We start from the raw sequence: 18629 nt of genomic DNA on the forward strand, positions 1-18629 counted from the left end.
AGTACCACATGCCATTGATGAGAGGTGAAAGTCGTCTACAGGGTGCGCGAGGGTGGACCAGCGACTACTGTGGAGCAGCTCACCATCAAAATGAACTAGGGGGCTACCAGACGTGTGTCTAAAACAACAATTCAGTGAACCCTACTGTGTATGGGGCTCCGAAGCAGACGGATGGTCACTCCGCCTCTGCAAATGAGGTTGCATCGGCACGGCAGAACAGGCCTCAATTTTCGTAGCAGTATGGGAACTTGACTCCCGCTGATTGGCAAAGGTTTGCCTTCTCCGATGAGACACTTTTTCTGTTTCATAGAACGGATGAACGTTGGCATGTCAGGTGAGAAACATCAGAGAACATATACCCTGCAACTATTGCTGGAAGAACACAAGTTGGTGGGGGCAGTGTTATGGTCTGGGAAATGTTTTTTTCTGGAATTCTCTGGGACTACTCATCCTAATGGAAGGCATTCTGAAATTGATTTAAGTATGGATCCATCCTTGCAGATCACATATAATACATGCTGATCGTCTTCCTTGGGGTGGGTGGGATCTTCCAGCAACACAATGCGACATGTCACATGGCTAGAAATGTCCAACATTCGTTGGAAGAGCATGACCAAGACTTCCAAGCACTACCTAGCTTTCTAATTCCTCAGACTTGAACCCAATGAGTATCTGTCGGACCACCTCGAACGTCGTGTTTACTGTATGGATCCTTCCCCACGCACCCTCCATCAACTATGGGATGCACTGCAGTCAGCATGGCTCCAGATACCTGTGACAACCTATCAGGACCTTACTGAGTCACTCCCAGGCCGTCTAGCTGCTGTCCGTGCTGCACATGGAAGTAACTCTGGGTATTAGCTGGTGGTCATAATAATGTGACTCTACTGTGTAGATATACATATTGCTTAGACAATAGTGAAGTAGATACTACAACATATATACAGTGCATTCTGAAAGTCTTTAGACCCTTTACATTTTTCCACATTTTGCTATGTTGTGGCCTTGTGCAAAAAATAAAAAAGGCTTCTTCATCAATCTGCATTCAATCCTACTTAATGAGAAAGTGAAAACTGACGTTTACAAATGTTTGCAAGTTTATTGAAAAAGACCTATGTATGCAAACCCTTTGCTATGGGGCCTCCCAATTCTCTTGATCATCTATAAGTCGTTTCTACACCTTGGCCGAAGTCCACCTGTGGTAAATTCAGTTGATTGGACATTATTTGGAAAGACACATCCCTATCTGTATAAGGGATCACAGCTGACAAAACTAAGCCGTAAGGAGGAAAGAACTGACTGTAGAGCTCAGATAACGGATTGTGTGGATGCACAGATCTGGAGAAGGGTACACTAACATTTCTGCTGCACTGAAAGTTCCCAAGAGCACAGTGGCCTCTAGAATTCTTAAATGTAAAACGTTTGAAACAACCAGGACTCTTTCTTGGGCTACCTGCCAAACTACAGTAAGTAATCGGGGAGAAGGGTCTTGGTAAGAGAGGTGACCAAGAATCCAACGATCACTCTGGCTGAGCTCCAAAGCTCCAAAGAACACAGCCAAGACAGCACAAGAGTGTCTTAGGGACAACTCTTTGAATGTCCTTGAGTGGCCCAGCCAGAGCCCTGACTTGAACCCAATTGACAAAAAAACTGTAAAAAAAACAATAAGAGGCGATAGAAGAAAATTACTCAACAAATATCAGCAATAGTGAAGCCCTTTGAAAATGGTGAGTATCTAAAAATTGAGGTGTATCTAAAAAATGAGTGGGAGACAGGAAGGGGGGGGGGGGTGACGTAAAATTAAAAGTATTGGAATTAAAAATAAAAATAAATAAAAATAAAATGTAATGTGGTGTGCTTAAAATCTTTTTGTGTTGCACTGAATAAACTAAAAGTTGCCGCCTGTGTGGCGAATGGATGTACAGGTGAATACACTTCGGTGTAAGTCTGTACAATAAGATGTTACTCACTTCACGGGGGGGGGGGATACTCGGATAAGCATAATGCACCGGTAAACCAATACCCCCCCAGGTTCGCCTCTAGATGGTGAAAGATGAAGGCAGCCACAGTCAGGAAGCTTCTGTTCAAATTTCTTTTATTCGTGTTTAACCACCACTCACCTGCATCGCTACCACCCACCCTGAGCCGCCGACGTCACCACAAGTAAAGCCAACACGCCCCCTCACCTTTTGGCGCCATTTTCTGACCACCCTCCCCCCCTTTTTTGGTGCTTTTTTCAGCTTCCCCCAGCCAATTAAGCCATCACCCAGGCCATAAATAGCCCGACCATGCACACTGCCAGTAATACTACTCCTGATGAAGGGACATCGTCCCGAAACGCGTTGAGCCAGCTTTATAAACACGAATAAAAGAAATTTGAACAGAAGCTTCCTGACTGTGGCTGCCTTTATCTTTTACCATCTAGAGGCGAACCTGGCTGGGGGGGTATTGGTTTACCGGTGTATTATGCTTATCCGAGTAAACCCCCCCTTCCCCGTGAAGTGAGTAACATCTTATTGTACAGACTTACACCTGTATTCACCTGTACATCCATTCGCAACACAGAGGGGGCGACTTTTAGTTTATTCAGTGCAACACAAAAAGATTTTAAGCACACCACATTACATTTTATTTTTATTTTTTATTTTAAATTCCAATACTTTTAATTTTACGTCACCCCCCCCCCTTCCTGCTTCCTGTCTCCCACTAATTTTTTAGATACACCTCAATTTTTAGATACACACCATTTTCAAACGGCTTCACTATTGCTGATTAATATTTGTTGAGTAATTTTCTTCTATCGCCTCTTATTGTTTTTTACTGTTTTTTTATGGGGTTTTTTGCCCATTAATTAACTTGATAAATTCACTAACTTAAGTTGTTGTGCAATACTGATTGTAGCCTGTAGGTGGCGCCACTTCTAAAGGGATTAAATTATTTATCATTATTGTGGTATGGGAATACAATGCATCTCCAGTATCACTCATTCATAGAAATAACACCATGCCTTATACAGTGAGCAATACCTTGCTGTGCGCATACACCACAGAGCCCAGTAGTTTCCATGTTCCTCCTCTCCGGTCCATACGGATCATACGCAGAATCTGCAGAAACCTCAAACTCCTGAGAGCTGAGGTGGCAAAGACATTTCCCTGTGACCCTGCAGACAGGACCGCTATGGACGCTATCAACACCAGGATGTCTGCACAGAGAAGAAATAAAAGAGGGTGATATTCTCATGTATGTCCAAAACGTTGCCCCCAAAAAATACTCCCATTATGTGCAGACAGTACAGTGGCTACAACCAACATTAGGCCCATTAAAATCTGTAAGACTGGAGGGGCAGAGCTTCAATCCCAGGTACAATCCACGGATAAGAGTGGCACTGTTTCTGGGGAAAAACAGACCCTTTCTTCTCATCCAGAACAACCATTTTAATGCTGAGAAGCCCCAACAACGTATCTGCATAAGGATATCTGTATCAGGGCCTCCTCAAGTTTCATACTGGCCTCTTCTGGCACCAAAGCTGGAGTGCAACCACAACTTTTGAACCAGGTATAATTATGGCATTGTGAGATACCACCATAGCAATCACCAGGGCTTATAGTACAGTAGGTTGGTTTCTACTTGGTTCCTGAACTAGGACTCTATTTCAGCTATTTTGTGCCATACCTCCCAACCGTCCCAGATCTGGCTGGACGGTCCAGAGGTTTGGCTGATGTCCCGGAACAGCTGCTGCATGTTCCAACTTGAACTATATGTGCATCCTCGGGACACAAATACAGTTGAATGCAATGGTCAACTCTCTCCTCCATCATTCCCCTGGCCTCGATGATTCAGCGGGGTCTAGCATAAAGGGGATTAATAGTTTTGGTCAGCTCCTGTTAAAATTAGTGTGTCATCTGCTGACCACTGACACAAACAGCAATGGTGCGTGTGGTCACCTCATTAAATGTACCTATCCAAGTAAATGTGCCTCCTGTCATTGCTCTGTAGTGTCCGGCCAGGCTTGATTATTTATTTGTTTAGGTGTTTATTTTTACTGTCCATGATCATGACATTATAGAAATACACACACACATCGGCCAAGTACACACATTATATACACACAAACACATTTACAAAACAGGAAAAGGCAGCTCTCATCTGTGTCTTCTTGCCCCGAGCACGGACATAGCGCCTGGGTGGTTCTGTAGAACCTCAAAAAACTTTTCAAGTCCAGCTCAAATGTTCAAGGTATAAAACTTTCGGTACACGGATAGCTTGTTACGTGTTTCAAACCAATCTCAATATAGGTTGTCATGATGAAGGACCTATATTGAGAATGGTCTGAAACGCGTAAAAAGTTATCCGTGTACCGAAAGTTTTTAACCGCTGGAATAAAGTTTTATACCTTGAACATTTGAGCTGGACTTGAAAAGTTTTTGGAGACACAAACACATTATATACACACACAGAGCCCTGCTGCATACACACCAAACACAGCTTTGCTACACAGATGAAATATATACACACACAGCTCTGTTGCATACACACTTGACAAACACAGCACCGCAACACAGCTGACATACAGTGGCGGAAATAATTATTTGACCCCTCACTGATTTTGTAAGTTTGTCCAATGACAAAGAAATGAAAAGTCTCAGAACAGTATCATTTCAATGGTAGGTTTATTGTAACAGTGGCAGATAGCACATCAAAAGGAAAATCGAAAAAATAACTTTAAAAAAAAGATAGCAACTGATTTGCATTTCATTGAGTGAAATAAGTATTTGAACCCTCTAACAAAAAAAGACTTAATACTTGGTGGAAAAACCCTTGTTTGCAAGCACAGAGGTCAAACGTTTCTTGTAATTGATGACCAAGTTTGCGCACATTTTAGGAGGAATGTTGGTCCACTCCTCTTTGCAGATCATCTCTAAATCCCTAAGGTTTCGAGGCTGTCTCTGTGCAACTCTGAGCTTGAGCTCCCTCCATAGGTTTTCGATTGGATTAAGGTCCGGAGACTGACTAGGCCACTCCATGACCTTAATGTGCTTCTTCTTGAGCCACTCCTTTGTTGCCTTTGCTGTATGTTTTGGGTCATTGTCGTGCTGGAACACCCATCCACGACCCATTTTCAGTTTCCTGGCAGAGGGAAGGAGGTTGTCGCTCAGGATTTCACGATACATGGCTCCGTCCATTTTCCCGTTTATGCGAATAAGTTGTCCTGTGCCCTTAGCAGAAAAACACCCCCAAAGCAAAATGTTTCCACCCCCATGCTTGACAGTGGGGACGGTGTTTTGGGGGTCATAGGCAGCATTTTTCTTCCTCCAAACACAGCGAGTTGAGTTAATGCCAAAGAGCTCTATTTTGGTCTCATCAGACCACAGCACCTTCTCCCAGTCACTCTCTGAATCATTCAGGTGTTCATTGGCAAACTTCAGACGGGCCTGCACATGTGCCTTCCTGAGCAGGGGGACCTTGCGAGCCCTGCAGGATTTTAATCCATTGCGGTGTAATGTGTTTCCAATGGTTTTCTTGGTGACTGTGGTCCCTGCTAATTTGAGGTCATTAACTAACTCCTCCCGTGTAGTTCTAGGATGCTTTTTCACCTTTCTCAGAACCATTGACACCCCACGAGGTGAGATCTTGCGTGGAGCCCCAGAGCGAGGTCGATTGATGGTCATTTTGTGCTCCTTCCATTTTCGAACAATCGCACCAACAGTTGTCACCTTCTCTCCCAGCTTCTTGCTAATGGTTTTGTAGCCCATTCCAGCCTTGTGCAGGTCTACAATTTTGTCTCTGACATCCTTGGACAGCTCTTTGGTCTTTCCCATGTTGGAGAGTTTGGAGTCTGCTTGATTGATTGATTCTGTGGACAGGTGTCTTTTATACAGGTGACTAGTTAAGACAGGTGTCCTTAATGAGGGTGACTAATTGAGTAGAAGTGTCTAACCACTCTGTGGGAGCCAGAACTCTTAATGGTTGGTAGGGGTTCAAATACTTATTTCACTCAATGAAATGCAAATCAGTTGCTATCTTTTATTTAAAGTTATTTTTTCGATTTTCCTTTTGATGTGCTATCTGCCACTGTTACAATAAACCTACCATTGAAATGATACTGTTCTGAGACTTTTCATTTCTTTGTCATTGGACAAACTTACAAAATCAGTGAGGGGTCAAATAATTATTTCCGCCACTGTATATAGAAACACACAGTTCTGCTGCATACACACCTAACAAACACAGCTCTGCTACATACACACCTGACAAGCAAAGCTCTGCTACACAGCTGCACACAATGGATTTTTTCTGGCCAAAATCCCAGCAAATTTGCCAGATAGCGACCAGATCTCCATTGAATATAATGGTATCCGGCGGGCAATGCGGTAACCCAGCTCCGCCAGAGCCAGACAGCCTGCTCTCTACCGCTACAGCCCGCTGGAGATCAGTAACACAAATGTGAAAGAAGCCTTAAAGGGGTTTTAAGAGTTAGATGAAATCCGAATGGCTGGGAGCGGCAGGGAAGTCAGTTCATTTTGTTATTTTACACCATTCACTGCTGCCCGGCTTTTTAATTAACCCAAACACCTATAGGCTGGTTTCACTCATAGATTTCAGTGGAATTTTCTGTATTTGCGGTTTCTGCCTATGGGAAATATGAGACACAGGACACACAAGTGTTTTTTCTTCTTCTTCCATTTACGTTAACCCCTTCATGACCCTGGAATTTTCGGATTTTGCGTTGTATTTCTTTACTCCCTGCCTTTTCCATTTCCGCCAATGATGTTTACTTTTTATTATTTTTATTTTAGTTCTGGGGAAAGGGGGTACTTAGAATTTTAAAATTTAAAAAAACTTTTTTTTTTTGTCCCCCTCCCCTTCACTCCGCGGGGCTAGAATATGTGATCTTCAGATCGCTTTTAGCTTACCTTTCAGTGAATTAGCACTGCATTGTAAGCCCCATTTGCAGTTATCCTATGTACTTCTGCCACCTGCAGACCTACAAAGGAACTACAGCTCTGATACACTGGAGTTTCTTTAGAAAGAACTAACGCATCAGAGCTTCCCCGATCGCCATGCGGGGAAGCCGTTCCAGGCCTGGAAGCACAGCACTTAAACTTCTGCAACTGCAGTATCACCAATCAAAGGCATTAGTGGCTATAGCGTCCAATGCACTAGTGAGCGGGCACCATTTTTAATGTACAGCAAAGGTTGGGAAAGGCAGCATGCTGGAGCTTTTTGACTTTTTTTGATTTAAGAAAAAAGACCATGAAGAAAACACTACGGACCCAGATTTACTAATCGTAAAGATGGCGTGAGCTAAGATAGGCCTGCACCAGATTTATCACAGGGGCTCTGGTTGGATGATAAATGAGGTAATTAAGAACAAGTGTCCCAACCTGACAGTGAGACTACTGACCCCACTACTGTCTGGGCCAGGACTTTTGAAGATGATATGGGTGTATAAATGTAGCCCTAAATACGCTCGTCTTTGGGTGGTGTCACACACAGCAACTGATGCGTTTTTTTGAGCCAAAGCCATACGTGAGTTGGAAGGGAATGCGAAACATAAAGGAAGGACTTCTGCTTCTTGCTGAAACCACTTCTGGCTTTGGTTTAAAAAACTGCATCAAAAACTTGCACAAAAAGCTGTGTGTGACAGCGCCCTTAGTGTGCCTGCACATGTAAATCTTTGCCTTTGTGTATGTAAAAGCGCACCTATGTGTCTACGTGTCTGTAAGATATGCTGCTGTGAGTGAAAGAGTAGCCCAGATTTACTAATGTGTATCTGCAGCTAAAATCTGTCTAACAAGGGCGCAATTTGGCTTATACCTTTTTCCGACAAGGGGATGGGGCTTAGTAGAAAGGGGCAGAGCTTAGTGAGAAAGGGGAAAGGGCCCAAAATTCTGTCTCAAAGTAAGCCAACCAATAGTTGGTCTAGAGTCAGAGAAAGGTGTCTATCCCTGCGCCACATTCATCATCGCCATCCTTACGATTAGTAAATCTGTGCCAGCGAGTGTATAATGGCGTATTGCTGTGTGAGTGTAGGTGACGGCTTTCAGATGTTTGTGCCATACTTACTAAATTTGTCAATTAGGCTAGATTTCATGTTTTCAAATGTGTCCAGGTAAACTACAAGAACTGGAGTACACCTGATTAGTGTTGAGCGAACTTGTGTTTTAAGTTGTGTTTCGGCGTCTAAAGTTGGGGTTATCGAAGAATCGCATTATGGATTCCGCTACCACGGACCATAACGGAATTTAGAATCCATAACGCGATTTTTCGATAACCCGAACCCGAACTTTAGATGCCGAACTTAAAACACAAGTTCGCTCAACACTACACCTGATAGATAGGATGGCCCAGCATCCACATGAATTAAAATCCCAAGCTTCACTGGAACATCAATTAAGACTCATAGATATGGAAAAAATATACGATGTATCTGACCTACGCGAGGTCGTTATAGCGCATTAGCGGTGTGTGTTTTTGTTTTTTTTTTCATATCGATGGATCGTAATGGATTTTCCAGTGAAGTCTGGATTTTACTTTATGTGGATGCCGGACCTTCCTCCTGTTGTGGTTTCTGGCCTTAGATATTTCTGTCCATTCCTTTTAGACAAGGGTGAACTGAGTTACTTATCAGTATATTCTTTTTTGATGGATCTGTTTTTTTTTTTTTGGTTTACTTTTTACAATGGTAGTAGATATAGTTTTCTTTTGACAGAGACCAGCGTAAGCTTGGTTCTAGTGATGCCTCTATGTAGCAATCTTTGTATGGTTATTGTGCCTATGTAGTAAAATCATTCTAAAACTTTTGAGGGGCTCATAATCTTCATACAGCCCAGGGCCAATGATAGCTTTAATCCACCCCTGTTGGGGTCATCATGCCTTGTGAAGGCACTATAGGGTCATCTATACTGCATAAGGGAACACTACTGTGAATGGGGAGTTTACTGTGGTGGGCACTAAGGGGGCATCATTGCTGTGAGATGGCTCATCATTGGCGTGTATTGACAGGGATTAGGTGGGGGTTATAACTTTTTAAAAAGTTGCATGCTGCAGGAGTTGTACTTGTGTGCTTCCTTTCAAACTTGGGAGGTATGGGGTACCCACACCCTGATACCATTTCTACACAGTGACCAAATGTGGATCTGGGAGGGGGCAAGATATACCAGAGATAGCATACAAAGATGGCATGATTGGCCTCACCGATAACACAGAATGGCTTGCGGGCAAACTTCAGTCGTCCTCTCCACCCTCTGTAACGGCAGCAGCAACCGGCAGCCCATATCCTCACAAAGTATTCTACCCCGAAGACCACAATGGTGACAATTTCCTGGGGGAAATTAAAGACTAGATTTTAGAAGGGGTGTAAGACAACAGAAAAGAGAAACTCAAAGGGATATTACACTTTTAACAGCCAGGTTTTATTACACACTTGAAGCATGAAAAGTTTCCCAAAAGAAGGCTTAGGCGTTATTCCAATTTTTTAAATGGACAGTACAAAAAAGATAAAACGTCTCTGGGAGGAGACCTCAGGAACTCTGTTTAATGGACATTGGTGGTTAACAGTGTAATACCCTTTTCAAAAACTGAATTTACAGTAAAATGTATAAAATAAACTAAGAATGCACACAGTGGGAGACATTACTAAGAACATCTTTCCTGCAAAGAGATGGCAATCTCTTTTTCATACATACCAGTATGTAGAGGGCGCCCTCTGACTTCTCCTCATATTCTCTAATCGTGGAAAAGACAGAAAGAACGAGACAGGAGAAGACAAGCAGGAACCTGAGAACGGACAAAACATTGATTTATTGATTATAATGCTGCCTCAATGTGCAAGAAAATAACTACTATAATACTACATATCGTTGTAAATCATGGCCAGCTCAAGTAGGAATCGGATAAAACACATGGAGTAACTTTATTTCATCTTTAAAGGATCCAAATAGGAAAATGAACACACAGTGAAACAATACCGTACTATAATACTGCCCCATATACCGTATATAAAAAAAATATAACTACTATAATAATGTCCCTATGTAATATATTATAATACTACTACAGTATATGCAATAACATGCTAAAATACTGTCTGCTATTTGCAGTATTATAACTACTATAATTCTACCTCCTATGTACAAGAATATAACTACTATAATACTACTACAGTATGTGCAATAACATACTGCAATACTGTCTCCTATGTGCAATATTATAATTACTATAATACTGCCTCCTATATACAATAATATAACTACTATAATAATTTCCCTATGTACAAGAATATAACTACTAAAATACTGTTTCCTACAGTATGTACAATATTTAAGCTATTATAATACTGCCTCCATGTACAACAATATACAGTGCATTTGGAAAGTCTTTAGGTCCTTTCACTTTTTTCACAGTTTGTTATGTTGCGGCCTTGTGGTATAGTTTAAAAAAATAAAAAATAAAAATGTTTTTCCCACCAATCCCCACTCTATACTCCATAACGAGAAAGTGAAAACAGAATGTTAGAAATCTTTGCTTATTTAGAAACATATTAACATAGTTTATAAGGCTGAAAAAAGACATCTGTCCATCCAGTTCAGCCTGTTATGCTGCACGTTGAAATGGAAAAACTAAGCTATTGAAGGACCTAGTTGAACCCCCTTTGGCAGCGTCTTCTTGTTTTGCACAACTGGATTTGGGGATTTTCTTCAATTATTATCTGCAGATCCTCTTGATCTCTGTCAGGTTGGATGGGGACAGTTGGTGGACAGCCATTTTCTGGACTCTCCAGAGATGTTTGATTAGGTTCAAGACAGGGCTCTGGCTGGGCCACTCAAGGACTACCACAGAGTTGTCCCTAAGCCACTCCTGTGTTGTCTTGGCTGTGTGCTTAGGGTCACTGTCTTGTTAAAAGGTGAACTTTCGGCTGAGGTCCAGGACACTCTGGATCAGATTTTCATTAAGAATATCTCTGTACTTTGTTCTATTCAGCCTTCCTTTAACTCTAACCAGTCTCTCTGTCCCAGATGCTGAAAAACACCCCACATGATGCTGCCACCAGCATGTTTTACTGTAGAAATGGGATTGGGCAGTTGGTAAGCATTGCCCGGTTTTCTCCAGACATGATGCTTAGAACCGAAGCCAAGATTCTGTCACGGACGTACCGAGACAAACGGACGTACCGGCGACAGTGAATGGCAGGAGATCTGTGAGACTGGCAGCACATGGTTTGATCTGACAGGTTTTCCTTGTGAATCAATAGGTGTCTGTGTTTTTTCTGGTAATGACCACACCCCTTGCCTCCAGGTGTTGCTTATGTGGTCATTTAACCTTCCTTATTTATAGTTGCTTCTCCCACTATGCTGTGCGGTTTATAGCTTCTGTGCCTGTGGATTGTTTGTGATTGGATCTCGGAGTTCCTGGTGCTTTCATATCCTTGTTGAAGTTAAGTCTTTCCTTTCCCTTTTGTATTTTGTTTGAGTTCTGTGTGTTGCATTTCCCTATTGTTTGTATTAGGCCTGAAGTAGACTCCTGTTCGTCCTTCCTTTTGGAGGAACAGGTAGTCTCGTCCCTGCCATTAGTACCAGGGTCCTATAGCGCTAGAGAGGACTCTAGGTATTCCTCTTACTGGGGTCTGTTCTTACTGGTAGTCAGTCAGGATTTTGGTTAGGGTTTTCACTAGGACGTGCCCATCTTCCTTCCCTAGTTCTCAGGCCTGATTCCCTGTTTCCCTCTTCCCTCCTATGCTTGGTGTTGTGTTTCCCTCCCACACCGAAGCGTGACAGCTTCTTTCTGGCCACTTTGCCATAAAACCCAGATTGGTGGAGTGCTATAGTGATTGTTGACCTTCTAGAAGTTTCTCCCATATGCACAGAGGATCTTTAGAGCTCATCCAGTGTGACCATTGGGTTCTTGATCACCTCTCTTACCAAGACTCTTCTCCCCATTTTTATGTAGCTTGGTGGGGTTGCCAGTTGTTCCAAAATTCTTCCATTTAAGAATTATGGAGGCTACTGTGCTCTTAAGAACTTTGAGTGCAGCAGAATTTTTTGTACCCTTCTCCAGATTTGTGCCTCCACGAAATCCTGTCTCCAAAGCTACATTTCAAGCGTTATGGCAAAAGTTCTGAATACTTATGTCCATACAAAATTTTAGTTTTTCCTTTTACATATATTTCAAACATTTCTAAAATTCTGCTTTAATTTTCTCATTATGGGGTATCGAGTGCAGATTGATGGGGTAAAACTTGATTTTGATTTTGTATTTTTTTTTTAAGTCCGCAAAACAACAAAATGTGAAAAAAGTGAAAGGGGCTGAAGACTTTCCGAATGCATTGTGACTACTATAGTACCACCTCCTAGTACAATAATGTAACTACTACCTTATAACACTGCCTTCTATGTATGAGAATATAACTACTATAATATCTCCTATGTACAAGAATATAACTAATATAATACTGTTTCTTATGTACAATATTATAACAACTATAATACTGCCTCATATGTATTGTAAGATTACTACTATAATAATGCCATGTACAAGGAGATAACTACTATAATACTGCCTCCTACAGTACAAACAATAATATAACTACTATAATACTGCCTCCATGCACTAGAATATAACTACATAATTACTACATAACAACATAATATAATACTGTCTCATATGTACAAAACTATAACTACTATAATACAGGACTTCCCCTATGTACAATAATATAACATCACTGGGTGCTCCTCCCCATTTATCACTTGTGACAGGTCCGCTCCTAAGCCTGTCTCAGACGTACCGTATCAGTCTGGACCAGAAACTCTTTTCCGAAATCCGGGGAAATGAGCACTGGCTGTTGACAGAGGGCGGACTTTAGGCTTTGAAAGGCTTTTTCTGCCTCTGGGGTCCACTTCACCATAACTGACAGGGCCTTTTGTTAAGTCAGTCAATGGTGCTACCATCGAGGCAAAATTCTGTACGAACCGGCGGCAGTATCCTGTTATGCCAAGGAAGGCCCTGACTTGTTTTTTTTAAGGGCCTAGGCCAGTTTTGTATCGCCTCTACTTTATTGATCTGGGCTTTAAACAGCGCTTTACCAATAATGTAGCCCAGGTATTTTGCTTCCTCTAGACCCACTGCACATTTCTCAGGGTTTATGGTTAGGCCAGCATCACTAATGGAGTCTATCATGGCCTGTACCTTCCAGAGGTGACTTTTCCAATCAGATGAAAAAATGACCACGTCATCAAGGTAAGCGGCAGCATAGTCACAATGTGGCCTCTAGATTAGGTCCATCAACCTCTGAAATGTAGCGGGGGCTCCATGTAACCAGAACGGCATCACTGTGTACTGGAACCGCCCCTCTGGAGTGGAGAACGCCGTCTTTTCTTTAGCATCATCTGATAATGGTATCTGCCAATACCCTTTTGTAAGGTCCAGGGTCGTGATGTACCTTGCTTTCCCAAGCCTCTAAATTAGTTCATCTACTCTGGGCATGGGGTACGCATCGAATTTTGACACCTCATTTAGCTTCCGGAAATCATTATAGAATCTCCAAGTCCCATTGGGCTTTGGGATTAAGACAATAGGGCTTGACCACTCACTGGTAGATTCCTCAATGACTCAAGCATGTGCCTGACCTCAGAGGATACCGCTTTTCTGCGTGCTTCTGGTATCCTGTAGGGCTTTAGATTCACCTTACTGTGGGGTTCAGTTTTCACGGAATGTTCCATCAGGTGGGTATGGCCTGGTAGGTCAGAAAACCTTCCTCTATTTTTTTGTAGAAACTCCTTTACTTCTTGTTTCTGGGGTACTGACGGTGCCTCACTAATTTTTACCGGGGGAATTTGTGGTGACACCTCCTTAATCATGGTCTGTGTGGCCACCAATGACTCCCGATCTTTCCATGGCTTGATCAGATTTACGTGGTAAATCTGGAAGGGTCTTTTCCTTCCTGGTTGGTGCACCTTATAGTTCACCTCACTCACTTTTTCCACAATCTCGTAGGGACCCTGCCACGTTGCCAGAAACGTACTTTCTACAATGGGAACTAAAATCAGGATATGCTCATGTCCAGACTAATAAGAAGAATCCTAAGCTGGCCTTATTAAACCTCACTGTGACTCTATTTGCCCAAAAAACTGTTTTTTATAACCTGTCAATCACTTACTTAAGGTGCCCAAGGGGAGGTCTGTTAATACAGGGTGCCTGGCCGCACCCCTCGCCGTCCGGTGCCCATCGCCGCCTTCCCTGTCTTCAGCGCCGCCTTCTACAGCTCAGCGCCGTCTTCACAATCCTCCCCGTCCCTCTGCCAGATCCCGTGCCTGCGCACTAGGCTAGGCGCGATCTGGCAGAGGGACAGGGAGGATTGCGGAGGCGGTGCTGGGCTGTAGAAGGCGGCGCTGAAGACAGAGAAGGCGGCGCTGAGCACCGGACAGCGAGGGGTGCGGCCGGGCACCCTGTATTAACGGACCTCCCCTTGGGCACCTTAAGTAAGTCATTGACAGGTTATAAAAACCTGTTTTTTGGGCAAATAGAGCCACAGTGAGGTTTAATAAGGCCAGCTTAGGATTCTTCTTATTAGTCTGGACATGAGCATATATTTAGGTTAGAGGGGTTAAATCTGATGACAGAATCCCTTTAAATTCAATCTTTATTAATTAAAAATGTATAACTACATAATTGTGGACAGTTTGTATACATAGCAGTGATTACAGGATAATTCTGCGACAATATGAAAGGTTCACGCCTTACAAAAACTCCTGCTGGCGGTAGTACAGGTTTTACAAAAAATGTGCGTAGTGGCAATAATATACTGTACTATCAAGGATAACCAGACAGATCAGGTAAGTGTAATTTGCCTATACTGGTCTAAATAATAATGTGTCATGTACACTTGAGCCATAGAGTCCAACCTTGGAAATTCTATGACCATGCATGCCATAATGTAGCAGCTGATTGCATGGTGCAAAAGTATGGACTCTATAATTCAAACTCCGCACTAAATGCAAATTGTAAAAATCTATGTCTGTAGGCTAAGATAATTTAAAAAAAACTTTAAAAACTCTTTAACTATCAGCATCACGGTCGCTATCCGGTCTTGCATGTCAGCCACATGTTCGATGATGCTCTTATAGGGAGTAGCCTCAGTCTCCCAGGTTTCTTTAGCTACATCGAGTAAACCCCTTGGGTGACGGCCATATAGTAACTCAAATGGCGAGAACCCTGTAGAAGCCTGGGGCTCCTCCCTAACAGAGAACATAAGGTATGGTAGAAGGAAGTCCCAGTCCCCACCATCCTTTTCTACCACTTTTTTAACATCTGTTTCAGGGTCTTGTTAAACCACTCGACCAACCCGTCTGTCTGGGGGTGATACACCGAGGTAACTACCTGGGTAATTTTGAACAACTTGCACAACTCTTTCATGACCTTCGACATAAAGGGGGTACCTTGCTTGTGAGAATTTCTTTAGGGATCCCCGTGCGGGAGAACATGAAAAATAATTCCCGGGAATAATTTTTGGACGCCATGTTTCGTGAGGGTACCGCGTGGCATAGTCCAACACAACCAAGATATACTGGTGTCCCCTAGCTGACTTAACAATGGGATCCACCAAATCCATAGCAATTCTTTCAAAAGGTACCTCAATGATGGGATGAGGCACCAAGGGACTCTGGAAATGTGAGGTCAGGGCACTTATCTGGCAGGTGGGGCAGGACTCGCAGTATAATTTTACTTCCTTGCATACTCCAGGCCTGAAAAATCTTTGTAGTACCCTCTCCTGTGTTTTGCCAACAACCAAATGACCCCCAAGTATGTGGTTATGTGCGAGATCTAGTACCATACGTCTATAGCAGGCATGGCCAACCTGTGGCTCTCCAGCTGTTGTAAAACTACAATTCCCACAATGCCCTGCTGTAGGCTGATAGCTGTTGGCAGTCTGGGCATGCTGGGAGTTGTAGTTTTGCAACATCTGGAGAGCCTTAGGTTGGCCATCCCTGGTCTATAGGGTTTTGGAACCAGAAGCTGCTCCACAATTTCATTGTTGCATTTATTAACTCGATGCAGCAGGTTTCCATTTATGGCAAAATGTGGAAATTTCTGGGCAGCTTCTGGTACCTGTGGTACACCTTCTATCACGGTAACATTTCCGTGAGCACTCATGAGAGTGGGGTCTCTCAATTGCTCTGTTTCAAAGTTACCCTGAGACACCCCTAAGTCCAACACATTTTCCCCAGTTGGGGAAGCTTCATCTTCCCCAGCTAACTCCTGCAATGGAAAAGTGTCATTATCAGGTACGTCACATAACCCCACATTTTCACCAGACATTTCAGTTAACATGACATCTTCACTTTGCACCTTATCGGCACCATTGTTTTCAATGGTCTTTTCCTTTAAACCATTGTATTCAATGGGCAACTCACAGCAATGATTATTTCAAGGAGAACAGATTCTGCAGTAGTGTTTTTCTTCTCCCACAACTTCCAAAACAAGGGAAAGTCTCGGTCCAATATCATGTTTACAGTATACATATTAGGTATTGACGCGTCCGTAACAACCAGCTCTATAAAACTATTACATGACATAACTTCCCAGGTGAACACCGTAAAAAATAAAAAATGTATAAAAGTAAAAGCTATTTTTGTAACCTTACATCACAAAAATTGCAACACCAAGCGATAAAAAAGGTGTATGCCCCCCAAAATAGTACCAATCAAACCGTAACCTCATCCCACAAAAAAGGAGACCCTACTTAAGACAATCGGTCAAAAAATAAAAAAGCTATGGCTCTCAGACTATAGATACCCTAAAACATTTTTTTTTTTTTTTTTAAATGCTATTATTGTGTATTGTGTAGTTTCTACAATGAGGTCATTTATGGGGGGGTTTCACTATGTAGGCCCCACAAAGTGACTTCAGACCTGAATTGGTCCTTAAAAAGTGGGTTTTGGAAATTTTCTTAAAAATTTTAAGAATTGCTTCTAAAATTCTAAGCCTTTTAACGTCCTAAAAAAATAAAATGACATTTACAAAATGATGCCAACATAAAGTAGACATATGGGGAATGTTAAGTAATAAATATTTTATGAGGTATTACTTTCTGTTTTCAAAGCAGAGAAATGGAAATTTAGAAAATTGCAAATTTTTCAAAATTTTGGGTAAATTTGTGATTTTCTCATGAATAAAGGTCAAATATATTGACTTAAATTTATGACTATCATGAGGTGCAATGTGTCACGAGAAAACAGTCTCAGAATGGATTGGATAAATAAAAGTGTTCCAAAGTTATTACCACATAAAGTGACACATGGGCAGGAAGGTAAAAACTGGCCTGGGGTAGAAAGGGTTAAAAGGGTTGTCCACTTTATTTTTCGTACGAGCGCTGCCTTTTCTGCTCTGTTTACCTGCTCACCACTCCAACTGTAGAGAAAGCAGCTCTCATATCAGCACTGCCCTCTCTTCAAACAGTTGATATCCTGGCACCCCTTCCGGTCTGATATTAATGACCTATCTTTAGGATAGGTCGTCAGTAGTAAAAAGAGGACAACCCTTTTAACAGTAGGACTGGAGGGAATGGGTTAGGCCTATTGCACACGAACGTTTTACTTTTCCATTTATATTCCGTTTTTTGCGTTCCGTATACGGTCCGTATACGGAACCATTTATTTCAATAGGTCCGCAAAGAAAACGGAATGTACTCCGTATGCATTCCGTTTCCGTATTTCCATTCCGTTCAAAGATAGAGCATGTCCTATTATTGTCTGCATAACGGACAAGGACAGTACTGTTCTAATAGGGGCCAGCTGTTCCGTTCCGCAAAAAACGGAATGCACAAGGACGTCATCCGTATTTTTTGCGGACCGCAAAATACTGAAAAAGCCATACGGTCGTGTGCAAGAGGCTTTGGGTTGAGAATTTGGAATGGGGGTGGGATGTTTCAATTTTTGCCTCAGGCACCAGAAAGGTTAGGTGCACCCCTGCCCCTTTCCATAAAGCACTGAGGGAAGACGGGGGGGGGGCTCATCTCTAGTCAAGGTTATAAATCTGTGTAAGGGTCCATTTACACGTCCGCAAATTGCGGATCCGCAAAACACGGATGTGCGTTACGCATTTTGCGGACCGCACATGGCAGGCACTATAATAGAAATGCCTTTTCTTGTCCGTGTCTGCAGACAAGAACAGGACATGTTCTATTATTTAGCGGGGGCCGCGGAACGGAAGTGCGGATGCGGACATCTTTTGTGGCCTCATTGAAAATGAATAGGTCTGCACCGCATGGACCCTAAGGCCTCTTGCACACGACCGTGTGTTCCCCGTTGCTGAATGGGTCCGTAAATCCGGAGATGCGGTGCGGAACGGAACCACGGAACGGAAGCTCTATGGAGCGCTTTTGTGGGGTTCCGTTCCGTGCTCCCATTCCGCAAAAAGATAGAACTTGTGCATGCGGCTGGCTTCCCCACGATCGGTGCCAGTGCATTGCGGTGCAAATTGTGGTCCGCAACATGGGCACGGGCAGCACACGTTGGTGTGCAAGAGGGCTAAGGCCTCATGCACACGAACGTATATTCGTTCCATGTCCGTTCCGTTTTTTTGGCGGAACGTATATGGAGCCATTATTTTCAATAGGTCCCACAAAAAAA

General features: G+C 42.8%; 1 protein-coding gene across 6 annotated transcripts in view; it reads right to left on the reverse strand.

The window, feature by feature from the left end:
- KCNQ2 (potassium voltage-gated channel subfamily Q member 2) overlaps positions 1-18629 on the reverse strand; it is a 123858-nt gene that overhangs the window by 81688 nt on the left and 23541 nt on the right. For all 6 annotated transcript variants that reach the window (XM_040437552.1, XM_040437550.1, XM_040437547.1 and 3 more), the window contains exons 2-4: positions 9690-9780; positions 9199-9325; positions 3027-3202 (exon numbers count right to left, since the gene is read on the reverse strand). In XM_040437552.1, the coding sequence (XP_040293486.1) occupies positions 3027-3202; positions 9199-9325; positions 9690-9780 (394 nt within the window). The remainder of the gene's footprint in view (positions 1-3026; positions 3203-9198; positions 9326-9689; positions 9781-18629) is intronic.

This window comes from Bufo bufo, chromosome 6 (assembly GCF_905171765.1).
Source record: "Bufo bufo chromosome 6, aBufBuf1.1, whole genome shotgun sequence".
NCBI lineage: Eukaryota > Metazoa > Chordata > Amphibia > Anura > Bufonidae > Bufo > Bufo bufo.